General features: G+C 45.5%; 1 protein-coding gene and 1 long non-coding RNA gene across 2 annotated transcripts; both read left to right on the forward strand.

The window, feature by feature from the left end:
* The first annotated feature begins 2,327 nt into the window (after positions 1–2,327).
* On the forward strand, positions 2,328–11,313 carry LOC146009582 (transmembrane protein 176A-like). The gene is made up of 6 exons (XM_083150028.1): positions 2,328–2,465; positions 3,993–4,214; positions 5,202–5,318; positions 5,501–5,557; positions 7,629–7,970; positions 11,287–11,313. Exons 2-6 carry the CDS (start codon positions 4,002–4,004, stop codon positions 11,311–11,313), a joined length of 756 nt encoding a protein of 251 aa, XP_083006154.1. The 5' UTR covers positions 2,328–2,465; positions 3,993–4,001.
* Positions 11,314–12,709: 1,396 nt separating this feature from the next.
* Positions 12,710–14,860, forward strand: LOC146006908 (uncharacterized). The gene is made up of 2 exons (XR_014444123.1): positions 12,710–12,852; positions 14,557–14,860. It is a non-coding gene; the product is annotated as an uncharacterized LOC146006908 (long non-coding RNA).
* The last annotated feature ends 10,354 nt before the right edge of the window (positions 14,861–25,214 follow it).

The raw sequence follows: 25,214 nt of genomic DNA on the forward strand, positions 1-25,214 counted from the left end.
GATAAACGTCCAGCCAATCAGCTCCTTACTGACTTTTTTCAAACTCAGCCTGTAACATGGCAGTTAGCAGGTGATTGGCTGGACGTTTATCTCTCCTTATCACCCTTGCATTTATCTCTTGTTAAGGCATAATACATCTGCCCCAATGTGTTTTGCCCTGTGGGGATCTCATAGTGTGCCTCTGCAATTTTAAAATAGTATTTAGTGTTCCGCAAGGTAAAAAAGGTAGAAATCACTGTTCTAGGGAGAGAAAGGAAAAAACATGAGATTCATCTTTACCATCAATAAGGTGGAAACCATCTGGTGATCATTTGACGATTTCTTTTTTACATTGAGTAATTTTTATTACATTTTCTGATACACAGATTAACATATCAAACATAAACAAATTTATCGACTGAAATTTAGGGAAAAAAATATATATAAATAAATAAAAAAAGTAAAATAAGATAAAATAAATAAGATAAAATAAATAAATAAATAAATAAAAAACATCAATACAATAATATTATATAATAAATAAGTTACATTAGCAGAAATATATTTTCTTTCGAACAAATGGCGTTATCAAATTAACATGGATTAGAAGGTAATCTAAAATTAATAAAATTATGTTTTAAGAGATGAATATTTTGATGAAAGCCATCGGGACCAAATATGTTTAAACTTAACTTCAGCCTTACGGTTAATATATAAATATTTCTCATGTAGCACTGTTACATTGACCAAGGAAATCCAGGCTTTAAAATCAGTCTAGCTATGCAAACCTTAGCCAATGTACACAAATTAATTGTATATTGTCTAGATTGTTTATCCAGGACATCATTACCCGATACCCCAAGGCAACAAAATCTTGGTGTTAACTTATTTAAAGGAATTCCTGTTACAGATATAGCTTGAAGCACTTTGGTCCAAAATTGTTTAACCACCGGACAAACCCATAATAAATGCCAAAATGGGTACTTATGTAATATCTGGGCTCCCGTTTTTCTTATGAGACCGCGTCCCCTCGCGGGGCTCGCTGCGCTCGCCACGCTTCGGGCACGGTGGCTCGCTGCGCTCGCCACACTATATAAAATCAACTCCATGCGTAATTGGATAGTGGGGGTATGAAAAAATGGGGTGTATTTAACATGGGAGCCCAGATAATACATAAGTACCCCAAAATGTTTCCATGTTACATTTACATTTGGGACATATATCAGAAGTTCTTCCACCAAATTGTACTAATCTAACCGGAGTCAGATACGTTCTATGTAAAATAAACAATTGAATTTGTTGAAATCTAATTGAAGCAGTGGAATTACGAGGACATACAAGTGCCTCATTCCATTCAACCTCAGACAACCTACCCACCTCCAATTCCCATTTCTGCTGCAGATTTGGTAAGTCATTAGTATGATGATATGATTGAAGAAAATTATATAAACATGAGAGTGCACGTTGTGAGAGGAATGTTTTTAGAGGAGAATGCCGAATAAGAGGAGGGCCTTGAGGAAACTGCAAAGACAATGCGTGACGAAGTTGCAGATATCTGAAGAAATACATAGATGTAAAATTAGACTCATCTTTCAGCAGATTAAAACATTTCAAAACTCCATCCTGATATAGCTGACCCACAGATATTACTTCCCTTTCACCCCAAACTACACTAGGATTAAGGGAGGAAAGCTTTGAATAATTTAGAAAATTCCATAATGGAGGGTCTGGGTCAACATCCTGAAACTTCATTAAAGCATGTATCTCTTTCTATATTTTTTGAGCCTGAATAACAAGTGGTAACTTTTTATGCGAAAAAATGTCACCAAACATTTTTTATTTTTTAGCATTTGATGATTTCTGGAACATCAATGGTCATTGAGTCGACCAAATTTAGGTCGACATGCATTGGAAAGTCAACACAAGCATTAGGTCGAAGGTCAAAAGGCCAACATGTTTAAAAAAAAAAAATTCCCGAATGTCGACGCAGTCAACGTGGACACTAAGTGTACCACATCTCGCTGCGCTCACCATGCATTGGGCACGGTGCCATGCTGCACTCGGCACACTATCCTTGCACCACGCCGTAGTGGATGGTAGGGTATGAAACCTTTTTGACTTTCCCATTGTCGACCTAATACTTGTGTCGACCTTACCTATGTTGACCTATTTCAGGTGTCGACCCAATGCTTGTCGACCTTAATAGGGTCAACGAGCGACTGTAAATCCTTCATGATGAAATGACATGAAATAAACTACTAACTACAGAAAGTAAACGGAGGAGGCCGAGAACAAATAGTTCCCTCATCCCATATCCTTCCACCGTATACAGTAAGTGCCGGCCCCCTTCCCAGCAGCAGCCGCACCTCCTCTGTCCCTGCACAATACAAAGCTCTCAGCTACATGTTGTTATTACTGTATGTACAGTTAGTGCTGGGCTGGCAGTGAGAGGTACAGGAGCTGTGACTGTGTCTGCTGGACTGACAGTGCGTATACTTTTTCTTATTCCCGCTGCATTATACCTCATGTTGTGTTCTACAGTGTTTCTGTTTACTAGGTTCTTTTTGTTTATTTTAAATATATATCATTTTATATATTGTTTCTTATATACATTAGCGTACTCTGTATTAGTTCTGAACTTCTGTGTAGCTTGTAAAAGCTGTCTGGCTGTTATGGCGCACTGAGATCTGCAGGCGGGTATGTTGGGAAAAGTTTGCAAACGTACCTTAACTATCCTCTAAGGCCGATAGAATCTGTTCTTGAAAACGGGCCCGGCCCCTGCTGATCCTTGTACAGGGGGCCCCCTGCTGATCCTCCTACAAGGGGTCCCCTGCTGATCCTCCTACATGGGTCCACCTGCTGATCCTCCTACTGGAGGTCCCCTGCTGATCCTCCTACAACGGGCCCCCTGCTGATCCTCCTACATGGGTCTGCCTGGTGATCCTTCTACAGTGGGTCCCCTGTTGATCCTCCTATGGGGGGGCCCTGCAGATCCTTGTACAGAAATCTCCAACCCATGGTAATGAGACTTGCCGAGAGTGAGACTTGCTCTATGATTAGTAATCTAGTTACCAGCCCGTTACATGTGAGCGCCGGCGGCTGTGCGCGGCTGTGCAGAGCACCCCTGGAACCGCTCCATAGGGGTGAGGAGCAGCGTCAGTGTTTTATTATATAGGATATTCCTGGAGTTATTGCTTTCAGTTTGGGATAATTATTAGTATATCCTTTTCACCTTTTTTGGTGTCTATGCCGACATCCAGTAGGCCGTATCCGCATCCCCTCACATGTGCTTCGGGCACACTATTATAATCTATCGCTATGTCCACTTGGATAATAAAGTTTGAAAATCCACCTATAAAAAAAAAACCGTGAAAAAACTCATGTTGACCATTTTCTTGTAGACCTATCCCATGTTGACCTATTGCTTGCACCAACCTTTTCACCATGTTGACCTACAATGTGTCGACCTTTTTCACGTGTTGCCTTATTATCTGTCAACCTTATTACTGTCTACCTGCCGACTGCATCCCTCCGGCATCTACCCGCTCCTGATATTGTGGCAGTAATAGCGTCTGGCTTCTCAAACCTATCAGTGTAAGAAAAACAACGTAGCAGGAAGCTAAGCGGTAATAATACAATGTGTGGGTGTTACTGGCTGCAGCCGGGATATTATCTGCAGAACGTGGCCTATATCATCATATCTGTTGTTTTACTGTTGCGGGGAAGAAACTTTGACCAGGATTTACAATGCTGCACTGCTGGACAACATCAATAAAGTGATTTGTGTTTTTGTTTTGTTGTTGGAAGAATTCCTGCGTCATCCCATGATTGACAGGCTGCGGCCATGTGTTGCTGTGGAGTGGGCGGAGCTGGGTAACACATGGGAGTGCCAAGGCCGGGGCATTTTCTGGCCTCAGCTATGGAGCAGCGAGGGACAATCAGTGTAACCTCAGATGGCCGATGGTCTCTCCGATGAGTCGTTAACCGTCTCTTAAATTCTTTCTTATCTCTAGTTGTACAAAATGATCCCGGTCAGCACCATAAACACTGACCATGGGAAATTCTCCTGTGAGACTCCGGATGGAACTGTGATCAACATCAGCATCAATCAGCGATCTGTCCTGGACTGTCTGCTGGACGCCATCCGGACGCTCCGGACCAAGGCGCAATCTCCTACAGAGACCAAGCGGAGCGGTGGGACTGCTCATGGTCAGGTGTCCTCTCTGTGGCTCGGAGTAAGACATCTTTAAAGTAGAAGTCCTTTGCCGATTTGGGGCCGATTTGGGGCGGTACCACAGCATTTTCTGGGAGTGCCCCAGAAACCTGCAGGCGTTCCCCAGCCGTTGGGAAGAAGAGCCACTGACATCATCAGCGGCAGCCTCCCCACGGCCTCCGCAGCGCTGAGTAAGTCTAGACTTACTGAACGATTGTGAACAGGGGGGAATCCATTCGATGGCGAAGAATGTCTAAATCGGGCCTCTGGTCAAAAGTGACCATGTTGACACACATATTGGCACGACAATGTAGACAAGGTTTACTGGGGGAGGGTCAATGTACTTACTGGAACCAGTGCTGGATTAAGCCTTCGGGGAGCCCGAGGCACTTTAGCCAGGGGGGCCCCCTCCCACTTGTCATTACTGGCCGCAAACTGCATGGGAGAATATTACACTGTCAAAACACAGAGTAAAGGCAGTATAAACTTGTTCATTGGGTAACTGCAGGAGGGGTTAATGTGTGTGTATATATATATATATATATATATATATATATATATATACACTACCTGAAAAGCCTAATTGTCCCTCTGTACCTTACTGTGTAGGAGACCTCACAGGCTGAGCCCTGCCTCTGATTAAAAACCCTCCCATGATGAGGCTGCTGCTGCTGTCCTCCATGGGCCTGAGAAGCATGTGGTGATCTCCACCAATTAGAGCTCAGCATGTCTCTCAGCCTCTGACCTCATGAGTCAACTCCCAGTAATGCACTGCACACTTGTGCAGTCAGTGTGCCTTGGCTCCCAATCCTCAGCACCATTAATAATGGTCACATTGGCAGATAGACCACAGGGGGCTCTAGATAGAGGTGGTCCCATGGGTACTGACTGATATCCATTTTCTACAACCCCGTTTCCTATCCTGCAGCCATGGCAGTGGTTAGGCAGCTATATATATGGTATAACATGTCTGAAATATTAAAACAGAATTATATTTATTTTGCTGTAGGCTACATTGATCAGCTTGGGCTGTGTCTGCGTCATGCTGGCTGTTACATTTGCTGTTTATGAGCCCCTGCTGCTGTACATCTACTTTACTGGGACAAACTTCTGGGTAGGATTCCCGGTGAGTATGGTCTATGATAATAGCAACATGATCACAATAAACATGGCGCAGAATATATTATACCAATGTTCTGGGTTTTTTTTCTTGCTGAAGTTTTTTCCACTGAACATTGTTGCTAAATGTAAGTTCTGGAAAATTGCATTGTTTGTTTCTAAATTGTTTTTTTTTTTATTTATTTACAGTTAATTGTCTCTGGTGCACTGAATGTGGTGTCTTACAGATATCCAAAGGCATGCTGGGTAAGTGTTTATGTCTGGATTGTTTTCTTTCTCTGATCGTGTCCTGAACAATAGGTGAGCGATTTATAGAATGTTTGTACTGTAAACTAGTGCAGATGTTGTACTGGGTCCAGCTGAAACCAGTACAAGGAAATTGGGTTATCCACCTAAAAGTTAACTGTAAGGGCCTAATTCATTACCGATTGGACAGGAGAACCCAATAGTTAATTCTATTTCAAATCAGTCCGGTGCCCACCACCCAGGGGCTCCAGGGACAGCCCCGGGCAAGGTTAATCCTGGAGGGGGGAGTGGGACCGGTCAGAAGGATAATGCTTTGGCTGGGGGGAATTGTATAAAAAATTTCCCCCAGCTGTGGCATTACCCTGCTGGCTGGTTGGGCCCAGTGGTGGTTCACAAAATACGGGGGACCCCTATTCATTTTGAGAACCAGGGTCTGGTTTTGAGCCTGGTGCTAGTTTTAAAAACCAGGGAACCCCAACTCAGATTGTTTCCTGAATTTTCCAAACCAGGACCGGCTCTTTGAGCCCGGGGCTGGTTACGGCCGTGGGGGGGACCCCACGCATTTAAATATTTTTTTAAATTTATTTTAACAGTTTTTTCTTTACACTGGAGCCTGGGCTGATCTGACTGATCTGTGCAGGCTGATTTGTATTTAGCGACAGTATACTGTATATGAATACCAAATACAGTGGCATGCAATTCGTACCCAGCATCGGCCGTATTTCCGGATCTTCGTAAATTTCTTCTTAGTAAATGTCTTCTCTCGGTCCCTTAATCACCGTGGCTGCTGGAAGTGAGAGGCCTCAGGTGAGATCAGCAGCGCTGTTCCAGAAGCCGAGATGCTGCCGCCACTGAACGTGGGGCTTGGTCTTCTGGAAAATGGCCGCCGCTCCCTCAAACTGGGGACAATTATTTTGGAGACCTACTTGTATTTACAGCATGGAATCTATCAGCTACCGGTGACCTCACATTACAGAACTCTCTCTATGCATTCTCCCAAGACAATTACCGCTTCTACCAGTCTCACACAGACTGTGATAACTCAGTGTCCTCATATAGCGGCGGCCATTTTCTTGTGGTCTGTACTCATGTCCCAGACTCCCCCGCGGCTACCAAAATGTATTTCCTGTCTGGGGCAGATTGGGAGGAGCTGTGTTACCAAGGAAACATTTTTTTCTTGGTGTGCATGGCAGGCAGGACTGAGAGTGCTGCAGCTGTTGATGAACTACACATCCCAGCATGCCTTGCATCAGTTTAAGCATGACCAAATAGAAAAACTGATGCAATGCATGCTGGGATGTGTAGTTCATCAACAGCCCTGAACTAGACAGTCAAAAGGTTGATGCTAAAAAGTCAACATGGGAAATAGCTTGACATGGAAAAGGTCCAAACATGAAAAGGCCAACATGAGTTTTTCACAAATTCTTTAAATTTTGGGGACTTGTTTCATACCTAGTGATCAATGTTGACTACTATTGAGAATGGTAAAGTTTGCCGAGAAGGGAGCCATGTCAGGGTACGTGGTACACTTTTTAGGGGCCCATGTTGACAGACGTCGAAAATGACACCATTTTTTTTTTTAAATAACACACTTTGTATCATCCTTTTGCTTGTGTTGACCTTTTTATTAAGTCGACCTTTTGCATATTGGTCTTTTTTTCATGGGTCGACCCTTTGCCTGTTGATCAATAGTGGTCGACCTATTGAATGTCTAGACACAATCACAAGAAAGCCTATCCTCCTGCCCAGCGGTAAAGCGGGCCATACATCTACAGATTTATTGTCAGATTGGGCTGGTTGGAACAAAAGCCTGGTACTGGATTAGAGAAAATGACAGTTGACCATTTGCTTTAAAATGCCGGAAAACTGCCAAAACCTGTCATTCAGATATTGCCAGTTTTTTGTTCCAACCAGCCACATCTGTCAATCAATCTGTAGATGTATGTCCAGCTTAAGGGAAGTACTGGATGCTGGAGCAGTTTGGTTATCTGCTCTGATCACCCTCTGTATTGGTCATGTGACAGATCTGAATGCTTCCTAATTGTCATGTCTCCATTGTATTTTCCCACAGAAGGTAATGGCCTCCCTCGGGCTCTTGGTCAGCCTTGCAGTTTCCATTGCAGGCCTGGTCATTGCTGTTGGTGATCACTCCAGACGTGGGTACAATGAATGGGATTCAATCTGTGACACTCTTCGCAATAGGAGAAACAACTATAACAACTATAACAACTATGACGGCTATGGCTACGGAAACACAAGACCTCCCAGAGATTATTATGAATCATCCTGGGAATTGGAGAGATGCAAGACAGGATTTCAGCAGCTCAATGTGTGTACTATGCGGTATATGTGTGTACTATGCGGTATATGTGTGTACTATGCGGTATATGTGTGTACTATGCGTTATATGTGTGTACTATGCGGTATATGTGTGTACTATGCGGTATATGTGTGTACTATGCGGTGTATGTGTGTACTATGCGGTGTATGTGTGTACTATGCGGTGTATGTGTGTACTATGCGGTGTATGTGTTTACTATGCGGTGTATGTGTGTACTATGCGGTATATGTGTGTACTTTGTGGTATATGTGTGTACTATGCAGTACAGTATATGTGTGTACTATGCGGTATACTGTATGTGTGTACTATGCGGTATATGTGTGTAATATACGGTATATGTGTGTGCTATGCGGTATATGTGCGTACTATGCGGTATATGTGCATACTATGCGGTATATGTGTTTACTTTGCGGTATATGTGTGTACTATGCGGTATACAGTATGTGTGTACTATGCGGTATATGTGTGTACTATGCGGTATATGTGTGTACTATGCGGTATATGTGTGTTCTATGCGGTATATGTGTGTTCTATGCAGTGTATGTGTGTACTATGCGGTATATGTGTGTACTATGCAGTGTACACACATATACTATGCGGTATATGTGTGTACTATGCGGTATTCTGTATGTGTGTACTATGCGTTATATGTGTGTACTATGCGATATATGTGTGTACTATGCGGTATTCTGTATGTGTGTACTATGCGGTATATGTGTGTACTATGCGGTATATGTGTGTACTATGCGGTATATGTGTGTACTATGCGGTATATGTTTGTACTATGTGGTATATGTGTGTACTATGCGGTATATGTGTGTAGTGTGCGGTGCATGTGTGTGTACTATGCAGTATATGTGTGTACTATGCGGTATACTGTATGTGTGTACTATGCGGTATATGTGTACTATATGGTATATGTGTGTACTATACGGTATATGTGTGTACTATGCGGTATATGTGTTTACTATGCGTTATATGTGTGTACTATGCGGTGTATGTGTGTACTATGCGGTGTATGTGTGTACTATGCGGTATATGTGTGTACTATGCGGTGTATGTGTGTACTATGCGGTGTATGTGTGTACTATGCGGTATATGTGTGTACTATGCGGTATATGTGTGTACTATGCGGTGTATGTGTGTACTATGCGGTGTATGTGTGTACTATGCGGTGTATGTGTGTACTATGCGGTGTATGTGTGTACTATGCGGTGTATGTGTGTACTATGCGGTATATGTGTGTACTATGCGGTGTATGTGTGTACTATGCGGTGTATGTGTGTACTATGCGGTATATATGTGTGTACTATGCGGTATATATGTGTGTACTATGCGGTATATATGTGTGTACTATGCGGTATATATGTCTGTACTATGCGGTGTATGTGTGTACTATGCGGTGTATGTGTGTACTATGCGGTGTATGTGTGTACTATGCGGTGTATGTGTGTACTATGCGGTGTATGTGTGTACTATGCGGTGTATGTGTGTACTATGCGGTGTATGTGTGTACTATGCGGTATATGTGTGTACTATGCGGTATATATGTGTGTACTATGCGGTATATATGTGTGTACTATGCGGTATATATGTGTGTACTATGCGGTATATATGTGTGTACTATGCGGTATATATGTGTGTACTATGCGGTATATATGTGTGTACTATGCGGTATATATGTGTGTACTATGCGGTATATGTGTGTACTATGCGGGGTATATGTGTGTACTATGCGGTGTATGTGTGTACTATGCGGTATGTGTGTGTACTATGCTGTATATATGTGTGTACTATGCGGTATATATGTGTGTACTATGCGGTATATATGTGTGTACTATGCGGTATATATGTGTGTACTATGCGGTATATATGTGTGTACTATGCGGTATATATGTGTGTACTATGCGGTATATGTGTGTACTATGCGGTATATGTGTGTACTATGCGGTATATATGTGTGTACTATGCGGTATATATGTGTGTACTATGCGGTATATGTGTGTACTATGCGGGGTATATGTGTGTACTATGCGGTGTATGTGTGTACTATGCGGTATGTGTGTGTACTATGCTGTATATGTGTGTGTACTATGCGGTATATGTGTGTACTATGCGGTATATGTGTGTACTATGCGGTATATGTGTGTACTATGCGGTATATGTGTGTACTATGCGGTATATGTGTGTACTATGCGGTATATGTGTGTACTATGCGGTGTATGTGTGTACTATGCGGTATATGTGTGTACTATGCGGTATATATGTGTGTACTATGCGGTATATGTGTGTACTATGCAGTATACCGTATATACTCGAGTATAAGTCGAACCCGAATATATAAGCCGAGCCACCTAATTTTACAACAAAAAACTTTGAAAACTTATTGACTCAAGTGGGACCCTCACTCGAGTATAAGCCGAGGGGGGGCTTTTTCAGCATAAAAAATGTTCTGAAAAAGTAGGCTTATACTCGAGTATATATGGTATGTGTGGGCCACATGGGCACCTTATGTTGTCATCTACAGTGCGGCTGCAAATATTTTCTGCGATTTAGAATCTAGTTTGCAAATATGCGTTTTATGGGTCTATTCAGTGAGAGTCGGATCCATTGTGCATTTGTTGGAATGGATCCGACAAGCCCTATTCAATGAGCGACTAAATCTGACTGTCGGATTTGGCCATTCCTGTTGCACCGTCATGCTGCTGCTGTCAGCAGCTCCCCGTGTTTATAATCACAGGGCATTGCTGGAGGGAGCTGCGCTCTGCCTGTAGCTGCCGGGGAGCGTTGCCGGAAGAGATGGGCCTGGACAGGGAGACAGCCGTCAGAGAAGAGAGTGCCGTGCTCGAGTGAGCAGCAGCAGCTGGAGGATGAGCTGGGGGGAGGGTGCAGCAGTAGCACTGCCGCTGCTGCTCACCCGGCACCGCCGTCCCCGCCCTCATCTCTTTAATCTGACCTTTTTTAAAGTCAACTTGAGATTGTCGGAAACGGGACAAAACCTGTTGAATTTGGCCCCGTTTCTGACAAAAGAATGCGGATTGGAGGCTTTTCCGCAAATCCATGTTTTTCAAAAGGTCGGAGCATTAACCCAGTTTGGACCCTAGATACAGAACATGGTTAGAAGAGAAAGTTTCTTAACTTAACCCCCCATTGACACCTGGGGGACACCCAAGTTGCTCTCTGGTTGTCACCCCTCCACACTGGAAGACTGGGGCCTTCCATCTAGCAGTGAACATTTGAAGATGATTTGATCTCCATGCACTACTATGGTCACCAATGAACTCCTTTTAGGCATGACCTGGGTCATCAAGTCCAGGAAATAACCCTGGTGTTATTTCATGGTCATACAGTAGACCCAGGATTGTCAACTCAGGTCTGACCCTTTCAGACGGACCAGAAGAAAGACACTGGTTGACTTCTTGTGCCCCAGCAAATTCCATGTCTGAAAGAGATATTCTTTAAATATTAAGATATTCGAGTTATTTAGATACCACCTGGCACTTGGGATGGCGATTGCTCCTTTTCACCAGTTTCCAATTCATAATGATAGTAAACGTACATTCGTAGAAGGAGATATCCAGGAGTATTCAATATGCACCTTCTACGGCAGTTCCCAACCTCAGTCCTCAAGTACCCCCAACAACTCATGGTTTCCAGGTCACCTAACTGGTGCACAGGTGCACTCATTAATTACTGACCCATTTTAAAAGATCCACAGGTGGAGCTAGTTATTTCACTTGCAAATCTTTATGAAGACCTGAAAAACATAAACTTTTAGGGGTTCTTGCGGACCAAGGTTGGGAACTGCTGTTCTACAGTCTGACTAGCGGCGGCTCTTACCTTTGTGGAGGAGGGGGGGCTGCCACGATGTGCCCCCCCCCTCAGCTGCCGCCGCTGCTGTGCTCCCCGCTGCTGCCGCAAATGAATCCCAGCATGGGGCCAGCACATGCTCAGTAGCTTCTTAAATACTGCGCATGTGCTGGCCCCAGTCTCTATGGGCTGTTTTTGCAGCAGGCCACTGGAGGGCGCTGGAGGGCGGTAGTTTGGAGCAGTTGTCCCCCTACCTGGATGGAGGTGAGTGGCGGCGTCGTCCCCGGATCCCCCGTTCCCTCTTCCATGGCAACCCCCCGTGGAACTTTGCAGGACCCCCCCCCCCCCCTTGTAGAGAGAGCACGGCGTGGAGCGGACGGCCTCCTGACGCCGCAATGCCCGGCACCCTCCCCCTGTAGAGAGAGTGCGGCGTGGAGCGGACGGTGAGCAGGGTTCCTGATCTGGCGCATGTGCACTATCATCCGTGGTACTGTGCATGCGCAGAACCCGTTTTAGGGGCTGCACTACAGAGCCAACCCGGAGGGAGGAAACACCTCCCAATGGGACTGCCTTGAGTGGCTGGCAGGTCAGACTTCCAATAGGAAGTCACTGCCAGTCACAGTGAAGTCAGAGCAGTCTCACACACACTAGGCAGAGAACAGTGGCAGATTTACCTGGGGGGAGGGAAGCTGAAGCCCTGCAGCCCATAGGCAACAACCGCCACTTAGTCTGACCATCATATGAGTCTGACATGAACGAATAACTTCCTACCACTACATAGTGTTCCTCCACAATAACACTATGGAAACTAGCCAAGAGGGTTCTGATGTGAGATTTCCTTCATTTAGGTATTATTGGCAGCTCTTCATCACAGAGACAGGAGAGTTCTAAAACTTGGGCTTCTGTTGGTACGGAAGTTGCCCTATCTGGGTGTACCACCCTTACATAGGAGAGAAAATGTCTGACTGGTCAAAAATTGGTCACATGATCATGTGTCTCATTCTATTCCCTACTCTCCCCCCTACAGAGCCTGCAGGAGGGCTTGGTAATGATGACATTGCTCATGATGATCTGGGGTATCTGCATATCTGTCATTGGTCTGGGCTGTAGACTGAAAGCTGTGTGTTCTGGCTGCACGTGTGAGGTAAGTTATGGCCCGTCGCATTATTAATCATCTGTATTTCACTATACTGTTGTTGTTTTTTTTGTACAAGTTTAGTCATTTTGTGTCATCCCGAGAACATTTTTAAGTGCCATAATGTCAAAATATACACGCAAGCCCGAAGGTGATGTTGGTTTATTATTTACATTCAGATGTAACCACTGCCCATTAAAGCCAGTAGTAAGATACAAAAATATATTTTTCCCAATTTAAAAACCCTTAAGGCACATGTCCCGACGAGCATGTGTCATTTACAGGAAGTCTGCAACTTAACATCTGGATCAAAGTAAGATCCCACAAAGGAAGAACATCTCAAAATAACGGCCCTTTTCCCGGTTCCCTGCAATCTTATTGGTTTCTAAGGTCTTTGTTAAGCTTTTAGCCAATAGAAACAGAGCACTGATGTAACTACAGCACTTCCTCTAATGAGCATGTTGGTATAGTGATTAAGGGGTGTGATATAGCTCACAGACAATGTCTAGGTCTGGGGTAGCCAACCCTAGTCCTCGAGAGCTACCAACAGTGCATGTTTTGCAGGTCTCCTCACAGAATCACAAGTGAGCTAATTAGCTCCACCTGTGGATCTTTTAAAATGTGTCAGTGATTAATGAGTGCAGCTGTGCAGCAGCTAGGTTGTCTGGAAAATGTGAACTGCTGGTAGCTCTCGAGGGCTAGGGTTGGCTACCACTGGTCTAGGTCAACCAAAAAGTGTACAAAGCTGACACAAGGAAAATGTCGACAAGAGATTTTCTTCACTACTATTGCGCTCTGCACACTTTACCACCCATGTTCCCAGTAATGTATGAAAATAGGTAAAAAATTTAAAAAATCCACAAAAATTCATGTTGAACTTTTCCTTGTCAACATTTGACCATGTGAACTATACATGTGTCAACAATATAGTGTCGACCTATTGGCTGTAAGCCATCCGGAAAACCTGACATAGTACAGTGGGTGTTTTATGTGCGTTCTCCGAAAAATGCTGGTTGTTCCCCTGATGCAGGAGTGTCGTTGCCTGCGTGAGGCGGGCAGATGATGTCACATGACGTCAGTGCCCGCCCCCTTTTCGGCCATCTCCGTCCAGGATAAAAGTAAGTATAGGCTTACTGGCTGCATGCCAGGGGATGTGTTCTCATACACGTCCATGCTAGTGAGGGGATTCAGGGGGCCGGGCATGCAGCGAGCACTGCTTACCTGTATGTTAGGCTGCGAGTATACGGTCTGAATAAGGCCCAATTTGTATTATATTTCAGTGCAGATATATAGTCAGTGCCATCTTTCCCATTGGGCTTAATGGGCAGTTGCTCAGGGGCACAAGGATTGTAGGGGCCCACCCCAATGGACGAGGAGCAGCTGCAGCGGCGGGCAGCTGGAAGCTTGTAGCGCTGAGCTATTTGCCGGGCGGAGGGTGGGAAGCAGATTTTGAAACGACTGGCCGGATGCTGATTGGCTGAATGCTCTCAGCCAATCAGCGTCCATGCAGTCTTTTCAAAATCAGCTTCCTGCCCGGCAAATAGCTCAGTGCGCTACAAGCTCCCAGCCATTGCTGCACATAGGTATGTGGGGGGCCACACTAATGTTCTGCTCAGGGGCCCCCGCCAATGTTAAGATGGCCTTGTATACAGTAAGCACAATATAGGCTTGCCATTGCAACATAACATAACATGCATTTGCTTTGTGTTCTAGAAGCTGGATGAAGAGAAGGACGATCCTCTGCTGTCCGCTGATCCTACCGGGGACATACTCACTGTATAGAGAGTCTATGCACATTATCTGCCATAATGATCCTCTCCGTGACCTAAATCTCTGCCACTATTACGGCTTCTATCATATTGCAATGAAATAATGAGTCTCCAGGGTGACCTGATATCAGCCAATGGAACATTACTTGTATAGGTATAAGTGCACTTACTGTATGAGCACCGTAACTTACTGCTCTCTGTTATACCGTTTCTCTAATGTTACAATTAAAAGATTTGTATTCTGCCAATTTGTGTTCGTTGTGTTGTGGAGTGTGGATCAGTTGGTCACTAGCAAGTTGTTAGACAGTCATTAGGTTGACACCATTAGGTCGACATGTGTCTTGGTCGACATGCAGGAATGTCAGCATGGGTTCGGTCGACATGGTCTTTTAGGTCGACAGTCAAAAGGTCGACATGGTGTTTTCCATGTTTTTTTACCGGAATGTCAACACAGTCGACATGGACACAGTTTAAAGCGCATGGCTTGCTGCGCTTGCCATGCTTTGGGCTCGGCACATTACTTTATTCTCCCACCACGCCCTGGTGGATGGTAAGGCATGAAATACCGCCTGTCGGCACATGTTGGCTCAAAAAACAGTGAAAAACCCCATGTCGACAGTCATCCTAACCCATGTCAACCTAATGACCCTGTCAACCTAACCCATGTCAACCTAGACTCATGTCGACCTTCCTGCATGTCGATCTAGACATACGTTGACCTAAATGCATCGCAACCTAATGGTGTCGACCTAATGACTGTCTAAGAACTTGCTGGTGACCCAATGACCGTATCCCGTGTTGTGTATGACATGCAATGGACTGCTGTATATTATGTACAATACAACAATGAATACAACCCAATGATAGTCATTACTATTCTTTCATTGGTTGGCTTGTGGACCAATCACAGCCTGAGGGTGGGGTTTCACGGATGTATCATATTCTGGTTAGAGAGGAGCGGTCCTTATTCCGTACTGCTCTGAACAGTGCCCCCTGAGCCAGCCGCGCGCCGCGCTCGTGAGTTTACGGCTTTGGTTGAAAACCCAAGGCCGAAGGGCGTAGTCTAGCGTTGCAGTCTCGTGAGACGCTGAGGCTTTATAGACTCAAGAATTCAGCACCATTTTTCCCACGCTTCTCCAAGAAGCGCACATCTCTGCAGTGGAGGGGGGGGGGGGGGGTTGGTTGTTGTTGACATTCAGCTTGTTGTACATGTACAAACTTAAGTTGTGCTGGGGGTTTGTGCAGGAGGTCTTGTGCAGGGTTGTATCAGTGACAGTAAGATTCATCACATCAGTCAGTGGGCACGCTGTGTCAGTGTACTGGTTGTGTTAGGCAGGCTGTGTCAGTCAGTATGTCAGTGCGTAGAGGGCAGAGGCTGCCAGTCAGTGTACTGGGGTACAGTACACAGACAGGCTGTCAGTCCGCTTTTCATTTTATTTTACATTGTTTGTTGTGTGTGTGCTGCACTGCACTGCACCCCAATACACCATACTGATACTGTCAGAAGTTATGTGTGTGATTGTTCTGCCTGTTTTGGACAAGCCCCGTCTTTAAAAAAATAAAATAAATTTGCTCTTCTTTAATGTTTGTGTGTACTGCACCCCAATATACCATTCTAAACTGTCAGAAGTTCCGTGTGTGATTGTTCTGCCTCCACGCAGTGTTATACAAGCTGCGCATTTAAAAAAAAAAAAAAATTGTTCTTATTTATTGTTTGTGTGTACTGCACCCCAATACACCATACTGATACTGTCAGAAGTTCCGTGTGTTAATAACCAGCCAGCTTGCTTCAGACCTTGGCCTAAATTGAATGAAAACAACATTGTGAACTGTAAAGTGGTCAAAATTGGCTGGAAAAGGCTGGAAATGAATTTTATTGAGGTTAATGTTACTCTAGGGACAACAAAAAGCAAAAATTATGTGATTTGGGTGTTTTTTGACCATTTTTGAATAAAATCCAAATCTAAAGCCTTTCACCGCCGCTTGACAAAGCCAAATCCAAATCCCGGAGACAAATCCAAACCCAAATCTTTGGCCCTGGAACCCATCTCTAATTCTGGAAGTTGTAGGGAGAGAAAGGAAAAAAACATGAGATGCATCTTTACCACCAATAATGTAGAAAGTATTTGGTAAGCATTTGATGGTTTCTGGAACATCGATGGTCAATGGCCAAGGGTATGGGTCATTGACACTATGTTATTCACCCACATGCCCTAATGGATGGTAGGGCATGAAATACCACCCGTCGGCAAATGCCGGCTCCAAAAAAAAAGTGAAGAACCCCATATGGACCGTTTGACTGTCGACCTAACCCATGTGGACCTTCCTGTGTGTCGACCTTCCTGCATGTCATCCTAGTGGTGTCGACCTAATGCTTGTAGACCTAGTGACCTACATTTCCTGAGTATGTATCTGTAAATCCTTCATGATAAAATGAGGCGGGGACACCAGTAATAATGATTGCTGACTGTCCAAAGTATACAGTATGGCATCTCTATTGTTTAGAAATCTCCCACCCATGGTAATGAGACTTGCCGAGAGTGAGACTTGCTCTATTAGTAATCTAGTTACCAGCCCGTTACAGGTGAGCTCCGGCGGCTGAGCGCGGCTGAACGGAGCACCCCTGTAACCGCTCCATAGCGGTGAGGAGCAGCGTCAGTGTTTTATTATATAGGATATTCCTGGAGTTATTGCTTTCAGTGTGGGATAATTATTAGTATATCTTTACCACGTTTCCGACATCAGGTAGGGATCTTAGGGTCAACAATAATTACGTTGACAGGCCGTAGGTCAACAGGTAAAAAGTCGACATACCTTAGGTTGACATAGTCGAAAGGTTAACACAAGCAATGGGTCGACATGAGTTTTTTTTCACTTTTTTTGGTGTCTATGCCGACATCCAGTAGGCCGTATCCGCATCCCCTCACATGTGCTTTGGGCACACTATTATAATCTATCGCTATGTCCACTTGGATAATAAAGTTTGAAAATCCACCTATTTCGTATAAAAAAATGTGAAAAACTTATGTTGACCTTTTTCCTGTAGACCTATTTCCTATTGCATGCGCCAACTTTTTTCACCATGTTGAAGATGTGTCGACCTTTTTCATTTGCAACCCTATTATCTGTCTACCTTATTACTGTCTACCTGCCGACTGCAGGTAGACAGTAATAAGAAGGAAGCTAAGCGGTAATAATACAATGTGTGGGAGTTACTAGTCATATCTGTTGTTGTCGCGGGGAAGAAACTTTGACCAGGGTTTATGATGCTGCACTGCTAGACGACAGCCATATAGTTCCCAGGGTTAGTAAGGGAAGTACTATATGGCGGGTATCTCTTCTATAAAGTGATGGGTTTTATTTTGTTGTTGGAAGAAGCAACTATGGAGCAGTGAGGGACAATCTGTGTAACCTCAGATGGCCGATGGTCTCTCCGATGAGCCATTAACCGTCTCTTAAATTCTGTTGTTTTTCTTCTTCTTTCTTTATCTCTAGTTGTACAAAATGATCCCGGTCAGAGCCATAAACACTGAAAATGGGAAAGTCTCCTGTGAGACTCCGGATGAAACCGTGATCAGCATCAATCAGCGATCTGCCCTGGACTGTCTGCTGGACGCCATCCGGACGTTCCGGACCAAGTACTCTCTGTGGCTCGGGGTAAGACGTCGTAAAGTAGAAGTCCTTTTGCAGATTGTGATGGGTGTAACTAAAATGCCATATAGGGTGATACTAGGATGCATCTTAAAATTGCTACGGAAACCATTAATTATACCATCTCTCGGACATTATATGCCAATTAGCCAGATACAATATCCAATAACTATTTTCAATATGTACAAAATGTTGCTCTTGCTCGGTAAGCTACTAGCATCCCAGCTTACCGAGTACCTGAGGCGCCGCCCCGCCGCATCCCCCCACTGCCGAATCCCCTCGGTACCATGCAAGGGGTGTACGAGAACACACTCCCCGCATGCCTCCACTAGTAGGGAACATCTTTTGATAGTCACGACCATTGAATGATTTCTCCTGTTATTTAAGAGCGCAACGCCAAAGACAGGCCGGGCGGCTGTCTTCCTGTGGCATCAGCCAACCGCCAACGGCAGGCATCGGCCTGCCCACGAACCCATGGGGACATAAAATGCTGGGTGTTCCCATTGTCCAGCGACTTCACCGCCCCGGCCCTCCCTCCCCGAATGTGTAACTCGCCAAGGCCGTTCATTGTTGGGATCTACATATGCGTAAATACATGCTGGCCCGACCTAACATTATACCACACACCGTAATGCCCATTGCACATTTAGCAAACTTTGTAATACCCATTACACATAAAGCCACACGCCGTAATGCCACTTACACATTAGGCCACGCATGATGCCCATTACATACTATATAACAAACCGTAAGGCCCATTACATACTATATAACAAACCATAATGCCCATCACATACTATATAACAAACCATAATGCCCATTACATACTATATAACAAACCGTAATGCCCATTACATACTATATAACAAACCATAATGCCCATTACATACTATATAGCTAGAGACAGGATTATATGCAACATAAAAAGCTTGAAATATGCATGCAAATATGCATGAAAAATACTTAAAATATGCATGAAAAGTGTTAAAATATGCTACATTAAATAATAAAAGAAGTACTTTTTAACTTATTTATAAAAAATCAGCATACAATTAGTTGCAAATAAAAATCAAAAATAAACCCACAGCATCTGCAGATATCTAGTGATGTATACAGGACTTTTTTTCTTCCTGGCTGCTACAGCATACTGCAGCGTCCAAAGCTCTTCTGGCATTAACTACACGGACCCTCATCTCTAGCGCCGAGGGCGGCGCAGTGGAAGGCTTCCTCCATGCGCCGCATACTCACTGTGACACGGTATTTCCTCAGCGCCGCATGAAATCACAACCCTTCCGCCTACTTCCTCTGCTACAGAAGTCTGTCTCTTGGTGTAAAGTCCCAGGCCAGGGGCAGGCAAAGGTTCAGGAGCTTCGTAATGGCATCCGCACAGACTGACTTTTATTAACATAGATTGGCAGCCTAGAGCAGCATCAGACATATCGTACATCCAAGGTTTCCCACACTGCGCACATATTGCCCAAGCCTGCACACACTACCACTACCTGGCCAGCAGCAGCAGGGCAAAGCAGTGGTGACTCGCGGGTCTAAAATATGCACCATCACTAGATTTTAGGTAAAATATGCAATAACCAGTGAGAATGGGAAAAATCTGCAAATGCATATAATCCTGTCTCTATATATAACACACCGTAATGCCCATTACATACTATATAACACAGCGTAATGCCCATTACATACTATATAACACAGCTTAATGCCCATTGCATACTATATAACACACCGTAATGCCCATTACATACTATATAACACACCGTAATGCCCATGACATACTATATAACACACCATAATGCCCATTACATACTATATAACACAGCGTAATGCCCATTACATACTATATAACACACCGTAATGCCCATTACATACTATATAACAAACCATAATGCCCATTGCACATTTGACACATACCTGCCACTTACCTACATGCATATTGCTAGGAATTTCATGCTTGATGCCAGGGGCTTCATGCTCGATGCCAAGGGGCTTCATGCTCGTTGCCTAGGGGGACTGAAATAGCTTGTTGCCAAGGGGGACTGAAATAGTTTGTAACCAAGGGGGACTAAATTTGCTCATTGCTAAGGGGGACTAAAATAGCTCGTTACCAAGGGGGACTAAGTAGCTCATTGCCAAGTGGGATTAAATAGATTGTTGCCAAGGAGAACTAAATAGCTTGTTGCCAAGGGGGACTAAATAGCTTGTTGCCCAGGGGGACCAAATAGCTTGTTGCCCGGCTGAGCTGCCCTGTCCACTGCTATTTTCAATTAAGTCTCCCACTGGACCAGCACTTGCGGTCCAGCAGCCAACAATGCTGCTTCTGATTGGCTGCTGGACCGCAAGTGCGTATTGGCTAGCGGTCCAGCGGGAGACTTAATTGAAAATAGCTGTGGACAGGGCAGTGCCGCAGCTCAGCCGGGCACAGTGGGGAGTGGGCGGGGGAGTGAGCAGGCGGGGTAGTGAATGGGCGAGCAGGGCGGGGGAGCTGGTGGTACAGTTTGTGGTGCACGGCTCCGGCGCCCTGTAATCTTTAGGCACCCGGAGCTCGTACTCCACCCTCCCTACGCCCCTGTGTCTGCCTTCTCAGAATATTGATATCTTTGCATTGTCAACAACTGAAGCTTTAACAGAATGCCGACAGTTTATATATAGGGGCAGTTGGGAGGTGTTAAGGATAGGCACTACTGGAAGAATCCAGGAGAGGGTCAATGTACTTACTGGAATCCTGGAGTAACCTTTACCTCCTGTCACTGATCTCCATTTTCTACAACCCGTTTCCTATCCTGCAGCCATTGCGGCGGTAAAGTAGCTATATATGAATGGGGGATATGGAATAGGGTGAAAGAATCAATCAGAAAGTGACAGATTTGGTAAGAAATCTCCAGGTTTTTTTTTTTAAAGCGGCAATCATTTACACTGCAAAATCAGTTTGATTTTGCAGTGTAAATGATTACCTCTTTAAAAAATATTTCTTACAAATCTCTCACTTTCTGATTCTCTCATCCTATTACATGTCACCCAACATGTCTGAAATATTAAACAGAATTGTTTCTCTTTTGCTGTAGGCTACGCTGATCAGCTTGGGCTGTGTCTGTGTAATACTGGCTGTTGCATTCGCTGTTATAAAGCCAGGCCTTGCACTCATCCAAACTAGAGCACACTTCTGGGTAGGATTTCCGGTGAGTATGGGCTATGATGATAAAAACAAAATATACACAATAAATATGGTACAGAATATATTATACTATGTTCTGTTTTTATGGTGCTTTCTATTTTCCACTGAGCATTGTAACGTAATGTAAGTCCTGGAAAAATCACATTGTTTGTAACGGGTTGGCTACCCTCCCAGATTGGCCGGGAGTATCACAAAAATCGGGTCCCCCTCCCGGCCCCCCGGAAAGGTGGGCAATCCTCCTGGATTCTCGCTCACCCTTCGGATCTGCCTGGCCGCCTCCTTGAATTACCGCGATTCACGGCTTTTCGAGGGGAGGGGATGGGGCTTAGGGCGAGATGTATCAAATGGAAAATGCGGTAAAACCCCGGTTTTACCGCATTTTCCAATGTATCAAAGATGATACCGCACTGAAGGGTATCGCCACCTTTGGGTGGCGATACCTTATAGAAGCCTATGGGCTTCTTTTCGCCGCCCGCCTCGCCGACGCAAAACCGCCGCCTCGCCGACCCCCCCTCTGGCTTACCTTCCTGAAGGGTCCTCCTGGACCCCGGAAGGTAAACCCCCTCCTCCCCCTAGTGAAGCAGCCGGACATCCTTCCGGCTGCAGGGGGGAGGAGGAGGCGCCGGGGACAGCATGCTTAGCTGTCCCTGGCGAGGGGAGAGCGTGGCGGCAGGGAGATGACGGAGACCCCCCGCAAACCAGAGTACAGGTATTGCGGGGAGCCTCCGTCACCGTACCGCGATGCCAGCTGCATATGTTAGTACATATGCGGCAGCATCGCGGCGGGCGGGGGGGGGAGGTATTTTAATACATCCCGCCCTAAATACGCAAATCGAGTCATGTAACCCCGCCCCTCCTTGAGGTCCTGCAAATTGGGGGGATTTTCAGTGCTGGGGGCAGGGCTTGATAACATCTACATCAGGCCCCCACCCCCAGAAGTGATGCTGTCAGTCTCCTCTATGTGCTTCTCCCGGAGAGGAGAGTTTAAGACTAGGCAAGTATGTTCTAAATATTGGTTGTTTTTATTTACAGTATATTGTCTCTGGTGCACTGAGTGTGGTGTCTTACAGATATCCAAAGGCATGCTGGGTAAGTGTTATGTCTGGATTGTTTTATTTCTCTGATCACGTCCTGACCAATGGGTGAGCGATTTACAGAATGTTTGTACCTCTGTAAACTAGTGCAGATGTTGTACTGGGTCCAGCCGAAACCAGTGCAAGGAAAGTGGGTTATCCACCTAAAAGTTACCTGTAAGGGCCTAATTCATTACCGATCGGACAGGGCCGAATTCTGAAATGTCTCATGCGTGCATATGTGACAGCGCCCCTGTACGGTGTGGTGCAAGATGGCGTACCTTAATCTGGAGCTGGTGACTGCGGCGGCTTCTAGATTCTTCGCGGCTCCTGCTGGAGAACCTGTGGCAGGGAACGGCACAACCCAAGGGACCCACAGAAGACAACGCTAAACATTTAGCAGCAACTGAAATTTATTTAAAGAATACGTAGTGCAATCCTGCTGCTCTTTCCTCACATAACTGCGTAAACATCACACTTACAATAACGACTGTATGAATGGGTGAATGAATGAATATCTCTGCATCGCTAACTAGTAACCAATGACCACCTCAGTCCGTTTCAAGGGTCAGACTGTACTGGTCATGAGCATTCCTACCTACGGTACCGTAACACTAAACACTGGTGCAATAAATGACAGTTCTACATAAAATGACAGTCAGCAAAAATATTATAATAAAGACAAGGGTAAAGAGATTTACTTCAAAGACTGGTATTTCAAAACAAGATGACTTTACCGGTGTAACAAAGAATGTCCACAAGATGGCGCCGGGCACCTTATATATGCATACTACACGATAGTCCCTGAGTCGGAGTACAAGGTCCCACGAAGGCAAATCCTCACTCTGAATTAGGCCCTAACAGTGTGCACACTTATCTTCATAGACCCACAACAGGGTAACTCACAAAACAATCCTCATGAAAGAGGGGCAGGCAGATTCCCGTTTCCTGGGGTAACCTCCTGTACTCAGGTAACAACAGGCTTTGGAAGCTCTATGCAAAATAGGGAATATCAATCACTGCCTTGGGTCTGTGGCTGTGTGCTGCAGCTCCTCTCTTAGTCTCTCCTGGCTGCTGCACTTCACGCTGCCCAGCTCTGGCTACTGGACACACACTACACAGTGTCTCCTCTCTGGCAGCACGTGTATCTCTTCTCTCACGCTGCTGCAGACTTCTCCCTCTCATCAGTTCCTGCACAGCTGACGTCTGACCTCCTCTTCACGCTCCCTCAGCCAGCTAATCAGGGGGGTGTCAGGTTCTCTGCACGTGGATGTGAGCTGGGTCTGTTAACCCCTCACATCCCTGCAGTGTCTATGAAGCTGCAGTCTTTCCTAATAGCAGCATTGGCTGCCATTAAACCTTTTTGAGGGCACAGGGGCACTCAGAGTGGATTGCCACATACCTCCCTGCTGGAAATTTGCCTGTCCGCAGGCAACTGTACCAGGACCAATAAGTTCCGGGCAAAGTCCTGTCAATGTCCATGACAAAGTATTTAAACGCTAAATGAAAACAGGTGTGAACAATTATACATTACATAACCATTACAAGTATCACTACCTTCCTATCTAATGTGGGCTCCCCGGGTCAACCATCCCTCCGCCACAGGACTCCATCCCTCTGCGGTCCAGCTTCTCCACTGCTGTCAACGGATGGCGCCCACTCTCACGACTTGCACTCAGCTTTAGGCACGTCTCGCCTCTCGATCTTGCCTCTTCGACCTCTGTGTTGCTTGCTGGATTCTGAAGGCGAATTCTTCTCCAGAGATGGTCGTGTACTCGCCGTCCGTTGCAGGCTTCCCATTGATGAAACAGGTCTCGGCCTTTTCATCTCTCTCTGCTGGTTCTATCTTGGCCTTGGGTTCAGGCAACGGTATAGCTGGTTCCACTTCTGATGGCTCCACAGTCTCTGTCACGGCCATATGGACCACAATTTTGGAGTTTCTCTCTGGTTCAGCCATTCTGATATTTCTTGGCCCTAGGTTCGCCGCTCGGTAATTGGCATCGTCCATTCTGGGCACATACTCCCGCGTCGGCTCTGGAAGTTGAGGCCTGGTCGCTTCTCGCCAGTTCTGATGGACTGCCTCACTCCGCACGACCGGTTTCTTGCTTGACCTCGTGATGTCAGGTTCTGGTGGGCGGGGCATCTGTCCTGGTCGAGGAGGGTTGGCATTAAATCGGTCACTCTCGCCATTTACTTCCCTCAGTTCAGCTCTACTTCCGCTGTGGCTGTACTCTTGCTGGTAGTACGGTTGGGGCTCTCTATGACTTGGATAGTGTGCTGGGGTGCGTCTGTTACGTAGCACCGGTGTTCCATTCGGTCCAGTCACGTTGGCGGCCTTGGTGCCTTTCTTACCGCTTGTCAATTCGAATTCTACGGCCTCACCGTTGCTCAGGCTCCGGAAGCTGTTTTGGGGGTTGGCATGCTGGATGGCGGTATAGTGGACATACACGCTATGGCCAGTGTCTGCGCGCTTAATGAATCCATACCCGCATGGTACATCAAACCATAGGACACGACCTGTAATTCTTCTTGGGCCGGTTTGCGGCCTATCGGTCATCTGCATTCCACAGGACGCTCTCGTCGTATTCTGGAACACTGCCGGTGGACCGCCTCTCCCGTGTCTTCTCGTGGTCTGTGGGCACACAGTGACCTGGTCGGTGGGTCGTCGCTCCAACCTCCATCGGGGATTCC

Source organism: Crinia signifera, chromosome 6 (assembly GCF_055691185.1).
Source record: "Crinia signifera chromosome 6, ASM5569118v1, whole genome shotgun sequence".
NCBI classification, from domain to species: Eukaryota; Metazoa; Chordata; class Amphibia; order Anura; family Myobatrachidae; genus Crinia; species Crinia signifera.